Below are 20629 nucleotides of genomic sequence, written 5' to 3'. Positions count from 1 at the left end.
ACAATTCTCCCATGGTCTCCTTTACAGGCTGAGAAACTAGGGAGGGTCCCTTCTGAGCTTCTTGCCCTCTGCATTATCTAGCTCTGGACTATGCGGTCTCTTATCTGACCCTTCCCCTTGGCTGGATCTCTTTTCCCTGTCTCCAAAGCTCTTTCCTACACACACTACCACAAGAACCTTACAAGTTTGAAAGTACAGTCCTCTCCTCTCTCCTTTACAGGCTGAGAAACTAGGGAGGGTCCCTTCTGAGGTTCTTGCCATGCCCATTGTGCAGCTGTGGGGTCAGCTGTCTCTTATCTGACCCTTCTCTTGACAGTTTCTCTGCTTCATCTCACGACTACAAGGACCTTGGAAGTCTGAAAGAACAAATCTCCCCCCCCCCATCTCCTTTACAGGCTGAGAAACTAGAGAGGGTGTCCCTTCCAAGTCTCTATCTCCACGCAGTATGCAACTGCGGGCTCAGCTGACTGTTATCTGACCCTTGCCTTGGCTGGGTCTCTTTTCCTGGTCTCCTGCTTACTTGCTTACTGCAAGAACCTTGCAAGTCTCAGCCTGAGAAACTAGGGAGGGTCCTTTCTGAGCTTCCTACCCCCTCCAATATCCAGGGGCAGGTTATGGAATCTCTTATCTGTCTGTTCTCTTAGCTGTGTCTCCCTGTCTCATCTCCCAAGGTCCTTCTCACCCAGCCTTCCAAGAATCATGCAAGTCTGAAATTACAATTCTCCCACCGTCTCCTTTACAGCCTGAGAAATTAGGGAGGGTCCTTTTCGAGTCTCTTTCTCCACCCATTATACAGCTGAGGGCTCAGCTGACTCTTATCTGTGTCTTTTTTTCCTAGCCTCCCAAGTCTTTCCCGCTTACTGCAAGAACCTTGTAAGTTCTGAAAGTACAATTCTCCCACCGTCTCTTTTACAGCCTGAGAAACTAGGGAGGGTTTCTTTCTTCACCCATTAGGCAGATCTGGGCTAGGCTGCCTCTTATCTGCTCATTCCTTTGAAGAACCTTTTCGGTTCATCTCCCAAGGTCATTACCACAAGGTTGTCATCATCCCATGGGAGCCAGGACCCAGGAAGGCTCTGCCAGGAAAGTCGGAAAAGGGGATGACCTGACCCCAGGATGCTGCGGCCGTCGTAAATCTGAGTCAGCTTCCAAGCGTCTGAGTTTTTGACCACGGGGATGCTACAGCTTGAGAAACTAGGGAGGGTCCCTTCCGAGTCCCTTTCTCTTTGCTCATCGGAAAGCGCAAAAGGGGATTTACCTCGTCAATACGAGTCAGTTAGTGTGGGAAAAAAATAATCCCAAATCATTCCCTTGACCAGTGCTGTTGTAACTTCGGACGGTTACTAAACGAAATGGTCGTACGTCGAGAACTACCTTTTAAATGGCTTGATTTTTTGTTTTTTGTTTTTTTTGTTCTTGCTCTGAGAAATATTTTATTTTAGGATGAATTCCCTTTTTTTCTTGTCTCTTTCTTCAAACCGCATGTCCTCCTTGCCAAATTGGGAGGCCCGTTACACCTGATGCCTAAGTGTGAAAAAGTCCCCCCCCTTTTTTTTAAAAGCCCGTGCAACTTCGAAACGGTTACTGAACAAGCCGTTGTTAAGCGGAAGACTATATCTGTACAGGAGAACGGAGTGAGGATGAATTTTAGGGCTATTTTTAAGAGGCAATCTCTCCTCATTTATTCCTCTGCGGAGTATTCCCTCCCTCATAGCAACTCAGGGGTTACAACGCCGGCTCGGGACAATGGACTTGGCTCCTGAACCTTCTCCATTAAATGTGCCCCTTTTGCACTCCAAGAGAATTATCTCCTGACCCAAGAAACGCGGGAGAGGAGTGCAAAAATAGTCGAGGGAACATCTCCGCTCAACCCTGGGTGTTATATATGAGTGTGTTTGCTCCATTTCGGCAAAAGGAGGGTGGGGGGGAAACGTGGAGTTTGAAGAGGACACGGAGAAACATGGAATTCAGCCTAAAATAAAATATTTCTCAGAGCAACCCCCCACTTCCAAATCAAGCCATTTAAAAGGTATTTCTCGACATACGACCGTTTCGGTTAGTAACCGTCCGAAGTTAACAACAGCACTGGGCAGGGGGAATAATTTGGGATTATTTTTCCCCACGCTTATGACCGCCGCAAACTGACTCGTATTGACGACGTAAGTCCCCTTTTGAGGCTTTCCGACGAGCCAAGTCGATGGGGAAGCCCGATTCGCTTAACAACCGGGTGACCACGACCGCAGCGATTCGCTTAACGGCCGAGGAAAGAAGGTCATAAAATAGGACACTGAAGTTCACTAAACAATGGCCTTGCTCAGAGGTGGAAACTTTTGGTCTCTGTTGTGGTCGTACTACGTTGAGGACCCCGACGTAGAACAGCACTGGAAGGGACCTCGGAGGTCATCTAGCCCAACCCCCTGCTCGAGCAAAAGACCCCCTTTATCATTCCAGACTGAGGAATTCTGGGAGTTGAGGCTCACAAGGCTTAGCATTTTGTCAAGTTTGGAGACCCCTGCAGCAGAATATAGAATCCTAGGGCTGGAAGGGACCGTGGAGGTCATCTAGACCAACCCCCTGCTCGAGCAGAAGACCCCCTTTATCATTCCAGAGTGAGGAATTCTGGGAGTTGAAGCTCACAAGGCTTAGCATTTTGTCAGGTTTGGAGACCCCTGAAGCAGAATATAGAATCCTAGGGCTGGAAGGGACCTTGGAGGTCATCTAGCCCAACCCCCTGCTCGAGCAGAAGACCCCCCCTTTATCATTCTAGAGTGAGGAATTCTGGGAGTTGAAGCTCACAAGGCTTAGCATTTTGTCAAGTTTGGAGACCCCCGAAGCAGAATATAGAATCCTAGGGCTGGAAGGGACCTTGGAGGTCATCTAGCCCAACCCCCTGCTCAAGCAGAAGAGCCCCTTTATCATTCCAGACTGAGGAATTCTGGGAGTTGAAGCTCACAAGGCTTAGCATTTGGTCAAGTTTGGAGACCCCCGAAGCAGAATATAGAATCCTAGGGCTGGAAGGGACCTCGGAGGTCATCTAGTCCAACCCCCTGCTCAAGCAGAAGAGCCCTTTAGGGGGTCAAAACGTACCCTCTCTCTCTCTCGTAACACAGTCCCATCGTTCCCACGATAGGCTTCCCGTTCCCTCTTTTGAGCTCTCCCGTGCCCGTCGGACAGGGCCAGCCTTCCCCAGCGCGTTCCCTTGTGGGGTTTGATTCCGCTTGACAGCCGGGGTGATGAATTGAGGAGGGGAGATAGAGGGGGCCTCTTATATTTCATCCCTGCCCAGGGCAGGAAAAATGCATCACCTCCGAAATCCTCGTTTCCGTCTCTCTCCCCAGGCCTCAAATCGGGCAGGCGAGGAGGCAAGGGAGCCGTTTCCAAAGGCTCCTGCACTGCGAAAGAGAAAGAATTCAACATAATCACGTTTAAGGATGTCTCAACGGGGGACGCGCTATTATTTGATAACGGATAAATCAGGAAATATGGCCTATCGGAGAGATTTGAGAGGGGGGAGGGGGAGAACTGACCAGCCACAGGATCAAATCTGATAACCTGGCTGTTTTTTTTTTAAATCATAGAATGATTTGGAGAGATTCAAAAGCTCGATTTGGGAAGAGAACAGAATAACAGAGCAGGAAGGGACCCGGGAGGTCTTCTAGTCCAACCCCCTGCTCAAGTAGGAGACCCCTGACCAATTTGGCTGTCCAGTTTTTTCTTAAAAACCTCCAGTGTTGGATCACCCAGAACTTCTGGTGGCAAGTTGTTCCACTGATTAATTGTCCTCACTGTTAGGAAGTTTCTCCTTCGTTCCAGGTTCCTTCTCTCCTTGATTAGTTTCCATCCATTGCTTCTTCCCCTTCTTTGTGGGTCTTTGGAGAATAGCTTGACTCCCTCTTCTTTGGGGCAGCCCCTCAACTCCTGGAAGACTGCTATCATGTCACCCTACTAAGCGTCTTGACTCTTGCCAGGTCATCATATTATTCACAATGTCAAAACTCAGAACAACACAGTTGGAAGGGGCCTTGGAGGTCCTCTAGTCCAACCCCCTGCTCAAGCAGGAGACCCTTAAAGAGATACAGAATAGCGCAGTTGGAAGGGGCCTTGGAGGTCCTCTAGTCCAACCCCCTGCTCAAGCAGGAGACCCTTAAAGAGATACAGAATAGCGCAGTTGGAAGGGGCCTTGGAGGTCCTCTAGTCCAACCCCCTGCTCAAGCAGGAGACCCTGGGCCATTATAGACAGGTGGCTATCCAGATTCTTCTTGAAAGCCTTCAGTGATGAAGCCGCCACAATGTCTGTTCCACCAATTAATTGTTCTCACTGTTAGGAAATTTCTCCTTAGTCCTAGGTTGGAGGTTGAATAAGTTTCACTACCCTCCAGTCCCCTGGGCAAGGTATAAATTCCAGAAAGAAAAGAAGAAAAGAAGGGAGGGAAGAAGAAAGAAAAGAAGGAAATGAAGGAAGGGGGGAGGGAAGGAGGGAAATGGGAGAGAGGGAGGAAGGAAGAACTGAAGAAAGGAAGGAAAGGAAGGGAGAGGAGGAGGGAGGGAGGGAGGAAGGAGGAAAGGGATGGAGGGAAGAAAGAAAGAATGGAATAGAGGAAAGGAAGGAAGGGTGGATGGGGGAGGGAAGGACGGAAGGAAATTGAAGGGGGAGAGGGAGGAAGGAAGAACTGAAGAAAGGAAGAAGGAAGGAAAGGAAGGGAGAGGAGGAAGGGAAGGAGGAAAGGGAGGGAGGGAAGAAAGAAAGAATGGAATAAAGGAAAGGAAGGAAGGGTGGATGGGGGAGGGAAGGAAGGAAATGGAAGGGAGGGAGGAAGGAAGGAAGAAGGAAGAGAACGGAAGGAAATAAATGAAAGGAAGGGGGGAGGGAAGGAAGGAAATGGGAGGGAGGGAAGGAGGGAGGAACTAAAGGAAGGAAGGAAACAAAGAAAGAAGGAAAGGAAGGGAGAGAGGGAAGATGGAAGGGAGGAAGGAAGGAAGGAAGAGGGAAGGGAGGGAGGAAATAAATGAAATGGGGAGGGAAGGAATGAAATGGAAAGGAGGGAAGGAGGAAGAAAGGAAGGAACTGAAGGAAGGAAGGAAACAAAGGAAGGAAGAGAGGGAGGGAGAGAGGGAGGATGGAAGGGAGGGAAGAAGGAAGGGAAGGGAAGAAATAAATGAAAGGAAGGGGGAGGGAAGGAAGGAAATGGAAGGGAGGGAGGGAGGAAAGAAAGAAGGAAAGGAAGGGAGAGAGGGAAGATGGAAGGAAGGAAGGAAGGAAGGAGGAAGGGGAGGGAGGAAATAAATGAAATGGGGGAGGGAAGGAATGAAATGGAAGGGAGGGAGGGGGAAGAAAGGAAGGAACTGAAGGAGGAAAGGAAACAAAGGAAAGGAAGAGAGGGAGGGAGAGATGGAGGATGGAAGGAAGGGAAGGAAGGAAATGGGAGGGAGGGAGGGAAGAAGGAAGGAAGGAAGGAGCCATGGCTAAGCCCACCACTCTCACCATTGGTCAAAACTCACTGCTTCCCCCGCCCACCCTCCAGGGAGTGATTGGTGGAGGGCTTCCCTCCTGCAGGTAAGCCCACCAATAGGGGCAGCCCCTTCTCCCCATCCTCCTTTACCAAGCCGCCCTGTGTGCCAGCTGGGGAATTCTGGGAACTGAAGTCCTTCCGTGCTTGCCTGGGGAATTCTGGGAAGCGAAGGCCTTGCATGCCTGCCGACGGTAGGAATTCTGGGAACTGAAGTCCACACCTGATCAACTCTTCCCGTGGGGGAAACACCACACATTAACACACCGCCAAACAGCAGCAAGGAAAAAAATCACCCCAATTATCAAAGGGCCTCAAATCCACATTTCAGAGATTGGTGGGGGGGGACGTTTTGGACACCCCCCAACCCTTTTTCTCTGTGGAAAAAAGGAAGGAAGATCCTCCATGTTGCAAAAGCTGTAGAGGGAGCAAACTCTTGCATTGGAAATGTGCAATTTAATATTTGGGCCGCGGCTGTCTTCCTTTCGCGGCGCCGGGACTCAAGGATGGGAAGAGAGAGAGAAAAACGGGGAGAGAGTGAGGGGGGGGGAGATCCTTGGCTCCCCCCCTCCCCCCCCCAAATCTTCCTCTCCTTCTCTTCCCGATCCTGGGAAAAGATTTACGGGTTCAAAAATCTGCCAACTCCAGCTTTCCCCTTCCCCAAAGTTGTTTATGGCTCCAACCACTGCTAATGTTGTTGTATTTCTTTCGGTTCTTGGTGCTCCTCAGCCAAATTACTGTGACTAATGTATTTCTATAAATTTTTGTAACCATCTTCATGGCTGCTGTTGGGAGGATGGAGCATCAACAGCTTCGGAGCGAATTTAAAGGTGTGGGGGGGGGGGGAGAACCTGGAAAAGGTTGCCCCCTCCCCCTGCGCACACTTCCATATTCTTCTAAACATGGCACAAATATTTGATATCAATTTCTCGGTAAGGGTAAAGCCGTCAGAAGGAGAGTGGAAGGGGTCAGAGAAGGAGGGGGGAGGTCCATCTCCCCCTCCCCAGTTTCAAATGAATACTGCAGTGTTTCTCAACCTTGGCAACTTGAAGATGTCCGGACTTCAACTCCCAGAATTCCCCTGCCAGCATTCGCGTATAAACAATTCAGTGTCTAGGACAGTGTTTCTCAACCTTGGCCACTTGAAGATGTCCGGACTTCAACTCCCAGAATTCCCCAGCCAGCATTCGCTGGCTGGGGAATTCTGGGAGTTGAAATCCGGACATCTTCAAGTGGCCAAGGTTGAGAAACACTGGAATAGTGACAGCGGCTTATTGGAGAAATTCTCGCGCAGCATCTTCCCTTGGCGGTGCCCAAAAGTGCATTTCCGAGAGGAAAATACTCCGAGCCACATTTAAGTCTTGCGTGCAAGGATGCAAAATCGAGAGTTTATCCCGCATCGACGGAGGGAGAGCCTCGAGGTCAACGCGAAGTGTTCGTACCGCTTTGTAAGGCCTGGGCAAGAGGGCGCTGGGAAAATTGCATGCCAGTTTCGGTCGCCACGATGTAAAAAAGTGGAGACTCTGGAAAGAGCACAGAGAAGAGGAACGAAGAGGATGAGGGGGCTGGAGGCTAATGCACAGGTGTGGTAGAGGTGGCACCTGGCTCACTAGTAGTAACTAGCAGAGGGGAGGGGGTTCCACCTCCAAAGCACCCGAAGGCAGGACGAGGAAGGAAAAGGAGAGAACGAATGAAGGAAGGAGGAGCGAGGCAGGAAGGGAGGGAGGGAAGGAGAGAGAAGGAGGGAGAGAAGGAGAAAGGAAGAAGGAAGGAAAGGGGGAGGAAGGAAGGAAAGAAAAGGAGAGAATGGATGAATGAAGGAGAGAAGGAGGAAGGAGAGGAAGGGAGGGAAGGAAAGGGGAAGGAAGGCAGAAAGGAAAGAATGAAGGAAGATGAAAGAATGAAGGAGGGAGGAAAAGAGGGAAGGAAAGGGGAAGGAAGGAGAAAGGAAAGGGGGAGGAAGGAAGGAAGGAAAAGGAGAGAATGAAGGAAGGAAGGAGGAGCGAGGCAAGAATGGAGGGAGGGAAGGAGAGAGAAGGAGGGAGAGAAGGAGAAAGGAAGAAGGAAGGAAAGGGGGAGGAAGGAAGGAAGGAAGGAAAAGGAGAGAATGGATGAATGAAGGAGAGAAGGAGGAAGGAGAGGAAGGGAGGGAAGGAAAGGGGAAGGAAGGCAGAAAGGAAAGAATGAAGGAAGATGAAAGAATGAAGGAGGGAGGAAAAGAGGGAAGGAAAGGGGAAGGAAGGAGAAAGGAAAGGGGGAGGAAGGAAGGAAGGAAAAGGAGAGAATGAAGGAAGGAAGGAGGAGCGAGGCAAGAATGGAGGGAGGGAAGGAGAGAGAAGGAGGGAGAGAAGGAGAAAGGAAGAAGGAAGGAAAGGGGGAGGAAGGAAGGAAGGAAGGAAAAGGAGAGAATGGATGAATGAAGGAGAGAAGGAGGAAGGAGAGGGAGGGAGGGAAGGAAAGGGGAAGGAAGGCAGAAAGGAAAGAATGAAGGAAGATGAAAGAATGAAGGAGAGAGGAAAAGAGGGAAGGAAAGGGGAAGGAAGGAGAAAGGAAAGGGGGAGGAAGGAAGGAAGGAAAAGGAGAGAATGAAGGAAGGAAGGAGGAGCGAGGCAAGAATGGAGGGAGGGACGGAGAGAGAAGGAGGGAGAGAAGGAGAAAGGAAGAAGGAAGGAAAGGGGGAGGAAGGAAGGAAGGAAGGAAAAGGAGAGAATGAAGGAAGGAAGGAGGAGCAAGGCAAGAATGGAGGGAGGGACGGAGAGAGAAGGAGGGAGAGAAGGAGAAAGGAAGAAGGAAGGAAAGGGGGAGGAAGGAAGGAAAGAAAAGGAGAGAATGGATGAATGAAGGAGAGAAGGAGGAAGGAGAGGGAGGGAGGGAAGGAAAGGGGAAGGAAGGAAAGGAAGGAAGGAAATAACTATCTTCTTGTTGTTATCAAACTGTCTAATGTAGAGAAGGACTAGCAGTGATACGATAGCATCTTCCAATATTTGAGGGGGGGGCAAAGAAGAGGGGAGGGGTCCACCTATTCTCCAAAGCATCCAAAGGCAGGATGAGAAGCAACGGATGGAAACTAATCAAGGAGAGAAGCAACTTAGAACCAAGGAGAAATTTCCTGACACAGTCAGGACAATGAACCAGGGGAACAGCTGGCCACCAGAGGTTGTGGGCGATGCATCACTAGAGGGTTTCAAGAAGAGGCAGGACGGCCGTTTGTCTGGAGTGGTTCAGGGACTCCTGCTCGAGCTGAGGGTTGGACTAGAAGACCTCCAAGGTCCCTCAGCCAATTTTCATGCCTATGGCAGGAGTAGAATTCCCGGTGATTGGCCCAAAGTCACCCAGCCAGTGTTTGTGGCTAAAATGAGATGAGAACTCACTGCTCCCCCTAACTCTAACCCCCACCCCCACCCGCACTTCTAGCCTGACGCCTTCATTACAAGACCAAGGACTAGACTATTACTAATCCTCTGAGTAATTAGCCTCTTCTCTCTCTCTCTCTCTCTCTCTCTCCCTTTCTCTCTCCCTCTCTTTCTCTCTCTTTCTCTGTTTCTCTCTCTCGTTCTCTCTCCCTTTCTCTCTCCCTCTCTATCTCTTTCTCTCTCTCTCCCTTTCTCTCTCCCTCTCTTTCTCTCTCTTTCTCTCTCTCCCTTTCTCTCTCTCTCTTTCTCTCTCTCTCCCCTTTCTCTCTCTCTCTCTCTCTCTCTCTCTCCAAGGGAAAAAGTTTTTCTGGGTTGCAAAAGGAAGAGTTTGGAGGAGGGTGGGAGGGGCCCGGCCTGGCCCCTCCCTCATTTCACCGAAATGGATTGCAGCGGGCAAAGTTAAAATTTTGGCAAGCCCTATAGAAAAACGCATTAATTACATTTGCACAAAACTGGGAAAAATAATTATACACCAACAGAAGAAAATGTAATGGGGAAAAAAATATTGCAATGTGCAGAGATGATGATAGGCTCACGGAAGAACGAAAAGAGAAAGAAGAAGAATCTGAATATTACTCCGTATGGGATTTATTGTATAATTGGCTAGAGGAAAGGGGGGTGGGGGGGAAGCAGGGAAAGCAAAAAATAAAGGAAGAAACATCAGCAAATTAAAAAAGCAACTACAAAACTGGAAAACGATTGAAAGATAGAAATACGAGATAGACTGTAGCAAATAAATATATTATCCAAGCGACTCAAATGTAGTAAAGACTGTTATACATAGGATATGTAGAATATTATATATAGAGTGAAATAATACAAATGCACATATATATATAAAGCTATAGTTATAAAAGATTTATTTGCATAGATAAAAGAATCACAAAGGATATGTAAAAAACGTGTTGCAAAGATGTGAATTTTGTACAGACAAAATAAAAAGTTTACAAAAATGAATTAGGAGCACTGAGCCAAGGTGGCGCAGTGGTTAAATGCAGCACTGCAGGCTACTGCTAGATCAGCAGTTCAGCGGTTCAAATCTCACCGGCTCAGGGTTGACTCAGCCTTCCATCCTTCCGAGGTGGGTAAAATGAGGACCCAGATTGTTGGGGGCAATATGCTGACTCTCTGTAAACCGCTTAGAGAGGCCTGAAAGGCCTATGAAGCGGTATATAAGTCTACTGCTATTGCTATTGCTATAATTAGGAGCTCTTCGTAATTAGCTGAAGGAAGATGTCAACAAGGGGTTCTGCATAGTTAGGTAAGTTTACTTTAAACTGTGGGGGGGGGAGGCCCTCCAAAGTTTGGCTGCTGGCTGCTGAGGGATTCTGGGAGTTGAAGTCCACCAGCCTTAAAAGGTCATGGAATTGGAAAGGTCGTGTTCTAAACCACGGAGAAGCTTCCCTAGATGGTTGCAGAGGGGACTCTCTATACCATAGAGATGGGATGTGGGCTGGTCTTGCGTTATCTGGACATGCTGTGCAGCTGGAGCTCCGGAAGCTTCTGTGACCAACAGGAAGTCATCTGCTCTTTGCACGTTCTCAGAAGTCCTGGGAAAAAGCAGGTGGCCTGGGAGCGAAGCCCTGTCTGTATGAGGCTTCAACCAAGCCTTTTATCCATTGGACACAAAGCTTATGAGTGATGTTTTGCGCCACCAAAACCAGGAGATGAAATCTTGGCAATATCTGTTGTCCTCCTGTTACTCCTTTCCAAAGGAAGGCAGAATTTCTGAAGGTTGGTGGGTCAACTCCATGATGGGTTGTTGGGACTCTGGGCGGATAGTCTTTGGGGCTAAGAAGAAATGGGGCAGGCCTTTTTGTCTGACATGGTCCAGGGTCCCCTGCTCGAGCAGGGGGCTGGACTAGAAGACCTCCAGGGTCCCTTCCAGCTCTATTCTGATTAATTGATTGATGTATTGATTGAAGTGGTCTAGAATCTCCTGCTTGAGCAGAGGGTTGGACTAGAAGACCTCCAAGGTCCCTTCCAGCTCTGTTCTGATGGATTGATTGATTGATGTGGTCTAGGGTCTCCTATCTTCAGCAGGGGGTTCGACTAGAAGACCTCCAAGGTCCCTTCCTGCTCTATTCTGATTGGTAGATTGAAATGGTCTAGGATCTCCTGCTTGAGCAGGGGGCTGGACTAGAAGACCTCCAGGGTCCCTTCCAGCTCTATTCTGATTAATTGATTGATGTATTGATTGAAGTGGTCTAGAATCTCCTGCTTGAGCAGGGGGCTGGACTAGAAGACCTCCAAGGTCCCTTCCAGCTCTGTTCTGATGGATTGATTGATTGATGTGGTCTAGGGTCTCCTATCTTCAGCAGAGGGTTGGACTAGAAGACCTCCAAGGTCCCTTCCAGCTGTAATTGATTGATTGATTGATTGATTGATTGATTGAAATGATCTAGGGTCTCCTTGAGTAGGGGGCTGGGCTAGAAGACTTCCAAGGTCCCTTCCAGCTCTATTCTGATTGATTGATTAATCGAAATGGTCTAGGGTCTCCTGCTTGAGCTGGGGGTTGGACTAGAAGACCTCCAAGGTCCCTTCCAGCTCTACTCTGATTAATTGATTGATGTATTGATTGAAGTGGTCTAGAATCTCCTGCTTGAGCAGGGGGCTGGACTAGAAGACCTCCAAGGCACCCACCCAACTCTGTCCTTCTCTTAATCCCACCTTGCAGCCCCCTAGTAACCTCGCCCTCCTCTTTTTTGTCTCGCAGGCCCCAAAATGGCTCTATGATCCTCTACAACAGGAAGAAGGTGAAATACCGCAAAGATGGATATTGCTGGAAGAAACGGAAAGATGGGAAGACCACCAGGGAAGACCACATGAAGCTGAAGGTCCAAGGCGTGGAGGTAGGTGGCTTGGCTTGAAAACATCTTCAGAACTTTTGGTGCGTGGCTTCTAAGCCCGGCTTTGACCTTCCTTGTGGCATGGGGGAAGGTCCTCAAACATCGTCCCTATCCTTGGTTTTCTTGACTGTCTTCTCCAGGTCCCCCTGATCCTTTGAGTAGAAGGACCTTCTCCTTGTGGCTTCCCTTGGTTTTCCTTGGTTCTCCAGGTTCCCCTGATCCTTTGAGTAGAAGGACCTTCTCCTTATGGCTTCCCTTGGTTTTCCTTGGTTCTCCAGGTTCTCCTGATCCTTTGAGTAGAAGGACCTTCTCCTTGTGACTTCCCTTGGTTTTCCTGTCTTCTCCTGGTCCCTCTGATCCTTTGAGAAGAAGGACCTTCTCCTTATGGCTTCCCTTGGTTTTCCTTGGTTCTCCAGGTTCTCCTGAACCTTTGAGTAGAAGGACCTTCTCCTTGTGACTTCCCATGGTTTTCCTGTCTTCTCCTGGTCCCTCTGATCCTTTGAGAAGAAGGACCTTCTCCTTATGGCTTCCCTTGGTTTTCCTTGGTTCTCCAGGTTCTCCTGATCCTTTGAGTAGAAGGACCTTTTCCTTGTGACTTCCCTTGGTTTTCCTGATTGTCTTCTCCAGGTTCCTCTGATCCTTTGAGTAGAAGGACCTTCTCCTTATGGCTTCCCTTGGTTTTCCTTGGTTCTCCAGGTTCCCCTGATCCTTTGAGAAGAAGGATCTTCTCCTTGTGACTTCCCATGGTTTTTCCTGACCGTCTTCTTCTGATAATTGCTTTGTATCCTGGTGGGAAGGAATGACCTTTATCTCCGCATGAGATTGGGGGGAGATTCTCTGGTTTTGTTTATTGGCTTCTGTCGTTGGCGGAGCTACAGGGTCCAAAATATGGAAATGTGGTTTGTGTGTGTGTGTCTGTTTTTTTTTGGCTGATCTATCAGTTGATCTCTCTTGGCTCTGTCTTTTCTCCCTTCTGCTTCGGGTGGATTTCTGTCCCCTGCGTTATGCGACTTTGAACTTTCGTTTGAAAACTCTTTTGCTTAGCAGAGAGGAGTGGTAAAAATAACAACAATAGTAATTGCAACGATGGAAGGGTTTTTTTATTTTTCCCATCGTCCTTGCCAATGATTATATCCAGGCCGGGAAAAGTCACAAACAAACCAGATTCAGTGTCCCCCCCCCCCCCCCCCCGGTGCTGTGGGATTTAAGTGACATCTGAGGAATAGCAAGAACACTTTAAAAAGACAAAAAAAACAACAAACGGTTTTGGCCTGCGGGGGGGTGCATGTATGGTAAAAAAAATATATATTTTATTTTATTTGCTGCGTACGAGTCCTCCTTAGCAGGGGACACCGACCCTCGGTTTTGATTGATCTCGTCTCTCTCTCTTTTTCAGCTGCGTGGGTTTCACCATATAAAAAAAATTGAAAAGACCCCTTAAACCGACAAACACACACACACACAAAAAGGGAAGCGTAAAAACCCTATAGGTCCGCAGGTGTTGTTCTCTGTGTTGTGTTGATAATGTGTCTCACACTAAGACGCAAACTCCTGGGCCGGTTAAAGAACGAGATTTGGTGCCGGACCAGTTAAAGAAAATCTTTATTAAATGTTTTACAGGTGGCATCTACCCTTCCCCCTTTGGCAAAAAAAAAGGTTTAGTAATTTATCTACCAAATGCTGGAAATGCAGTCCAGAACTCCTGGTACTTACTGTCACATGTGGTGGACGTGTATCAAAGCAAGAAAAACTTTGGGAGAATATATGTAGCTGGGTGGAAAAGATAATTAAGCAGAATAGAGGTTTGAAACCAGAAGTATATTGCTTGGGAATAATACCAGAAGGTTATCTATGTTTTTAAAAATGGGAAAAAAACCTGTCTAATAAAAATAATAATAATAATAATAAAATACCGGAGGGTTACGATAAAGGGACCACATACTTAGTTTCTCACTTACTGAAAGCAGCATGGATTATATTTGCAAAATACTAGAAAAATGAGAACACCCTGTCAGATGCGGAAGTCATTCAAAAAATTTTTACATTGTGCCGAAATGGATAGACTAACTTTAAAAATAAAAGATAAGACACGGAATTGTACTTGATATGGAATAGATTTTATGACGGGTTGGAGATAAGAGGTAGAAATCAGAGGAAGGAAGACTATGAATGTACATATTAAAAATTCTATTCTGATGGGTTGAAATGATAGAGGGCCTTCTGCTTGAGCAGGGGGTTGGACTAGAAGACCTCCGAGGTCCCTTCCAGCTGTATTCTGATTGATTGAAATGGTCTAGGGTCTCCTGCTTGAGCATGGAGTTGGACTAGAAGACCTCCAAGGTTCATCTCTATTCTGATTGATTGATTGATATAGTATCTCCTGCTTGAGCAGGGGGTTAGACTAGAAAACCTCCAAGGTCCCTTCTAACTCTATTCTGATTGATTGATTGAAATGGTCTAGGATCTCCGGATTGGGCATGGGGTTGGACTAGAAGACCTCCAAGGTCCCTTCCAACTCTATTTTGATTGATTGATTGATTGAAATGGTCTATGGTCTCCTGCTTGATCAGGGGTTGGACTAGAAGACCTATGAGGTCCCTTCCATCTCTATTCTGATTGATTGATTGATTGATTGATTGAAATGATCCATGGTCTCCTGCTTGAACATGGAGTTGGACTAGAAGACCTCCAAGGTCCCTTCCAACTCTATTCTGATTGATTGATTGATTGAAATGGTCTAGGGTCTCCTGATTGGGCATGGGGTTGGAGTAGAAGACCTCCAAGGTCCCTTCCAACTCTATTCTGATTGATTGATTGATATAGTATCTCCTGCTTGAGCAGGGGGTTAGACTAGAAGACCTCCAAGGTCCCTTCCAACTCTGTTATTCTATCCTACTCCAAAATACGGAAAAGAGTGAACCTGTGGCATGAAACACCTGCAAAAAAAGATTAAAAAAAAATAACACAAACCCCACAGTCCCTTATTTGCAGCTTTCTTAAGAGGGGTTTTTATTATGCCCCCCCTCCCTCCGGTCAAAATGACAGGGGAGAAAAAAAATTCTGCTCCTGCCCTACCCTTCAAGCCATTTAGACAATTCACCTGGTTACCCAGACGGTGCAGCTGTACGGGCCTTCGTGGCTTTGAATGTGGGGTGGGGGTTGCAGCAGGGTGGGGTGGGGGGGTAGAGGCCGGGAGGGGTGGGGGTGGGGGTTGAAAACCGGGAGGTGCAATTAAGCTAATTAATAGCACAAGGATTAACGGTGCAAGGATCCTTGCGCAGGCCATGCCTGGTACATGATTGGGAACACGGAGTGCAATTGCGGCTATTAGATTGTGCCTCCCTCCCTGCGTGTCTGTGTCTGTGTGTGTGTGTTTGTGTGATTGCAGAAAGGTGATTCACAAGCTTTAGAAGGAACAAAGTGCGAATTATGCTCCGGCCATGCCGAAGACATTTTTTCGGAGCTGAGTTCACACCAGGCCAGCCAAAGAAAAAAAAAAACACTACTCTGTTTCCCCAAGAATAAAACAGGGTCTTATGTTCTTTTAACCCCCCCAAAATAAGCGCTTGGCCTTATTTTTTTGTGGGGGTGTCTTATTATTTTGGGGGTGCAGGAGGCGTCGAGTGTGATCCCCTTGTGGCCGCTTCTGTGTCGCAATATTTTCAGGGAGGGCTTGTTTTAGCGCATAAGCCCCATTGGGGAGGTCTTATTTTGGGGGGGAAAACGGGGTATTTTTTAATTTCATTTTTTATTTTCCATTTTCATAACTTATAATCCACATATATACGGGGTATTTTTGATGTGGTTGCATCTTTCAGATCTCTGGGAAGGGCAGCCGCGGCCTTTGAGAACATCTCTCAACCTTTGAAAGGGGCGCATTGCAGAAAAAAAGGGGTGATGTGTTTTTTTTTGGGGGGGGTGGTGGAAGCGTCCCCCAGACCTACCAGAATGCCGTTTTTTAACACTTCTCCCGATCCATCATCCCCTGCTTGAAATTCTAATTAGTCAACATCCCTGGTGACGCGTTCATAATCAATTTGCCATAATTAAAAAAAAACAAATTGCGACTAATAAATAGAGGTAGAAGGGAGAAGGCTAAAAAAAATAAAATTAAAATTAAAAACACCCTTGGATTCTTTCGGGGGGGGGGCAGAATTTACAGCTGGTTGGTTTAGTTAATGGGTTTCCTTTCCTTTCTTTTTCCTTTTTTATTTTTTCCAGGAGAGTAAAAATTCTATAAATATCCAAGAATTATATCCTTTGAATGCCAGTAGGCCCCTCTGTGTTGTTTTGGGTAGGGGGAGAATGCAGAGGAAGACCTATCCATCTTTTTCTTCTTCGCGTGGAAGAGAAAGTGAGGAACGGGAGGAAAGGGGGGGAAAAAACACACCCCAAAAACATTATTCATTTTAAAAAAATAATTCACCGACAGGCAGAGCAAGGAAAGGTAAAAATTCCCTTTGCACATGCAAGCTAGTCGTTCCCGACTGTAGGGGGCGCTGGTCCCCGTGATTGTAAGCCGCCCTGAGTCCCCTCAGGGAGAAGGGCGGCCTATAAATCTTAATAAATGTCTAAATGTCTAAATGGTCATCTTCATTTCAAAGTCGAAGAGCCAGCGCTGTCCGAAGACGTCTCCGTGGTCATGTGGCCGGCATGACTCAACTCCCAAAGCCGCATCGAATGTTGTTCCCTTCCCACCAAAGGTGGTTCCTATTTTTCCACTTGCATTTTTCACGTGCTTTCGAACTGCTAGGTTGGCAGATGGGACGAGTCACGGGGGCTCACTCCGTTATGCGGTGCTGGGGATTCGAACCGCCGAACGGCCGACATTTCTGATTGACAAGCTCAGCGTCTCAGCCACTGAGCTGCCACCTCAGTGGCGACAGACAGAATGGTGGGTTAAAAAATTCACCCCGGCAAACATTGGCTGCAGTCCTCAACTTATGACCACAACGGAGCCCAGTACTTCTGTTGTTAAGTGAGACATTTCTGGTTTTGCCTTTACGTTACGACGTTTCTTGCCGCGGCTGTGTTGTTGAGTGAATCACTGCTGTTGTTTAGTCAGTTCACCCGGTGGTTAAGTGAATCTGGGTCGCCCAGAAGGTCGCAAAAGGGGGTCATGTGACCCCAGGGGAAACGCTGCCGCCGTCGTAAGTGCATGCCAGTTGCCCAAGCATCTGAATCTCTGATCCTGGGATCCCAGGGAATGCTCGAGAGAGCGAAACTGGGAAATTGGTCCTCGGTTTCTTTCTTTTTTTAGTTGTGCTGTTGTAACTTTGAACCGTCATAAGTGAAGGGAAAGTTGCCACCAGATGTTGTGGGAGCTTCATCCCAGGACAGAGGGTTGAGCTAGATGACCTCCAGGTACCTTCTGTCTCTGTTAGTCTGTTATTATTTAGAAGTTGTGGGAGCTTCGTCCCTGGAGGTTTTCAAGAAGAGTCTGGACTGCCCTCTGTCAGAAACGGTGTAGGGTCTCCTCCTCCTTGGGTAGGGGGTTGAGCTAGATGACCTCCAAGGTCCCTTCCGACTCTGTTATTCTGTTATTATTCAGACATTGAGGGAGCTTCATCCCTGGAGGCTTTCAAGAAGAGTCTGGACTGCCATTTGTCAGAAATGTTGTAGGGTCTTATGCTTGGGAGGAGAGGGGTTGAGCTAGATGACCTCCAAGGTCCCTTCCGACTGTTAGTATGTTATTATTCTGTTATTCAGACGTTGTGGGAGCTCCATCCCTGGAGGTTTTCAGGAAGAGACTGGACTGCCCTCTGTCAGAAACGGTGTAGGGTCTCCTCCTGCTTGGACAGGGGGTTGAGCTAGATGACCTCCAGGTCCCTTCTGTCTCTGTTATTCTGTTATTATTCAGAAGTGGTGGGAGCTTCGTCCCTGGAGGCTTTGAAGAAGAGACTGGACTGCCCTCTGTCATAAACGGTGTAGGGTCTCCTGCTTGGACAGGGGGTTGAGCTAGATGACCTCTAAGGTCCCTTTCAACTCTGTTAGTCTGTTATTATTCTGTTATTCAGACGTTGTGGGAGCTTCATCCCTGGAGGCTTTCAAGAAGAGTCTGGACTGCCCTCTGTCAGAAATGGTGTAGGGTCTCCTGCTTGGACAGGGGGTTGAGCTAGATGACCTCCAGGTCCCTTCTGTCTCTGTTATTCTGTTATTATTCAGAAGTGGTGGGAGCTTCGTCCCTGGAGGCTTTCAAGAAGAGACTGGACTGCCCTCTGTCAGAAATGGTGGAGGGTCTCCTGCTTGGGAGGAGAGGGGTTGGACTAGATGACCTCCAAGGTCCCTTCCAACTCTGTTAATCTGTTATTATTCTATTATTCAGATGTTGTGGGAGCTTCATCCCTGGAGGTTTTCAGGAAGAGACTGGACTGCCCGCTGTCAGAAACAGTGTAGGGTCTCCTGCTTGGGCCCCGGGGGGTTGGACTAGATGACCTCCAAGGTCCCCTCAAACTCTGTTAAAGTTAGAATAGATGACGGAACCTTGGAGGTCTTTTAGTCCAACCCCACTGCTCAACAGAGATCTGTGGCCTCTTTCTCCCAAAGGCAGGAACAAGATGGGAGCATGGGGCTTCCTGCCTGAGCAGGAAGGGTTGGGCTAGAAGACCTCCGAGGTCCCTTCCAACTCCGTTATTCTCTCTTCTTTCCAACAGAGAGAACAATTACGCAGGGGAACTCCTTGCCTCCAGAAGTTGTGAGTGCTCCCACACTGGAGGGTTTTCAGGAATAGATCGGACAGCCCTTTGTCTGGAATGGCCTAGGGTCTCCTGACTGAGCAGGGGGTCGGACTAGAAGACCTCCGAGGTCCCTTCCAGCTCTGTTCTCCTATTATCCTCTGATTCTGAATGGTAATATCTTAAGCCCAGGTTGGTCCTCTGAGAGATGCCTCTCCAGGTTTATGGCCAAGGAACAGATGGGGATACTTGACACGTAGGGGGGGGGGAGAGACAGTATAAATCCACCGAGAAGGGAAGAGTTCGCTCCATTTTTGATGGCTCCGGGAAACAGGTTGCGAGCGAATTCTAACAGAAAAAAACCGAGATGGGTATCCTGACTCTCCCCAGCAGATCCTTGGTTTTAAAAAACAAAACAAAACCAGACAAAGAAAAAGAAATAATGTTATAGGGTTGATAAAAAGCCTTGCCAGAGCTCTGTTTAAAAGAAAACAACAGAGTTGGAAGGGACCTTGGAGGTCATCTAGTCCAACCCGCTGCTCTAGGAGGAGACACTTAGGCCATTTCAATCAATCAATCAAAGAATAGAGCTGGAAGGGTCCTTGGAGGTCTTCTAGACTGACCCCCTGCTCAAGCAGGAGAACCTAGATCATTTCAATCAATCAGAATAGAGCTGGAAGGGATCTTAGAGGTCTTCAATCAATCAATCAATCCAATCCAATCAAATCAATCAATCAATCAGAATACAGCTGGAAGGGACCTTGGAGGTCTTCTAGTCCAACCCCCTGCTCAATCAGGAGACCATTTCAATCAATGGGTCAATCAGGATAGAGCTGGAAGGGACCTTGGAGGTCTTCTAGTCCAACCCCCTGCTCAAGCAGGAGACCCTAGACCATTTCAAGCATTCATTCAATCAATCAGAATAGAGCTGGAAGGGACCTTGGAGGTCTTCTAGTCTGACCCCCTGCTCAAGCCTGGGACCCCAGACTAAATCACTAAAAACCCCTGCTCAAGCAGGAGACCCTAGCCCATTCCAGACCAGTGGCTGTCTCTTCTTAAAAGCCTCCAGCGATGAAGCCGCCACAACCTCTGGTGGCCAGCTGTTCCGCCGGTTAATTGATCTGGGATGACAGAATAACCGAATGGCCTTGGAGGTTATCTAGTCCAAACACCCCCCCTCCCCCCCCAAAAATCCCCTGCTCAAGACGGAGACCCAGAGCTGAATGAATAAACTTTAGGGGGGGTCGAAGACGTGAAATTTGACTGATAAAAAGCCAAGACCCCCCCTCCACTTAGCCACTCCTGCTTTGCAAGGGGAATTTTTTTTGGGGGGGGGGCTCCAATTTGATCGTACGTGTGGAAGGCGGCCTTTCTCTCCATGAGATCCTCAAAAATTGATTTACTGCTTCGAGGGCAGGATGAAAACCGGGGGAAGCCTTGCATTACGAGGCATTCATTCTTTCTGCAGCCATAAGCAGCAAAAAGGGAGAAATCCCCCCCCTCCCCACATCGCATTTTGCTGCAGTAACAATTCTGCAAATTTGCAACCCTCGTCCTCTTTTCCTCCCCAACGTTTATTCAATGTTTGTTCTTCTGCATGTCACCCGAAGGACCAGGCAGTGGAGAGGAAACATCTGGGGAGGGGCTCCCCCCGAATAATTTAAAAAAAAAAAGACCTCCCCCCTAAAAAGTGTTAATCTTGCATAATATTTCAGGAAGCAGCTTCAATTTATTTTTGCGTAACTATCTCTCTCTCTCCTGGCTCCTTTTAATTCCTTTTAATGCCCGTCTCAAGATGTTTCAGCGCCTTTTTGAATACGACGGGAAGATGTGGGTGGACTTGGGTAGTTTTGCAGGCGGTCCTCGACTTACGACCGCAACGGAGCCCGTCGCTAAGTGAGACGTTTGTTCAGTGAGTTTCGAGACCTTCCCTTGCCACGGTTGTTAAGGTGGGATCCCTGTCGCTGCGAAGTTAGTCCCACGGTTGTTAAGTGAATCCTTGTGGTTGCAAAAGGGGACCGTCATAGATGCGAGTCAGTTGCTATGTTATCTTCTGACAAGCCAGGTCAGCGGGGAGCACCGCTTAACGACCGTGCGGCTAACTCAACCACAGGGATTCACTTAACAATGGAGGCGAGAAAGGCCGTGAGACGGGACAAAATCCACTTAGCAAACGTTTTGCTTAG

The 20629-nt window shown here is 48.0% G+C and overlaps 1 protein-coding gene across 1 annotated transcript in view; it reads left to right on the top strand.

Moving 5' to 3' along the window:
* Positions 1 to 20629, top strand: part of CAMTA1 (calmodulin binding transcription activator 1) — a gene marked incomplete in the record, with an annotated part of 220140 nt that overhangs the window by 70422 nt on the left and 129089 nt on the right. Inside the window, 1 exon segment of the mRNA XM_087702256.1 lies at positions 11637 to 11772. Coding sequence (XP_087558382.1) covers positions 11637 to 11772 — 136 coding nt within the window.

The sequence above is a fragment of the Thamnophis sirtalis genome, unplaced genomic scaffold, assembly GCF_051295495.1.
Source record: "Thamnophis sirtalis isolate CommonGarterSnake01/CBP01778 unplaced genomic scaffold, rThaSir2_p1.2 scaffold_15, whole genome shotgun sequence".
NCBI lineage: Eukaryota > Metazoa > Chordata > Lepidosauria > Squamata > Natricidae > Thamnophis > Thamnophis sirtalis.
This window is presented reverse-complemented; position numbering and strand designations above follow the sequence as displayed.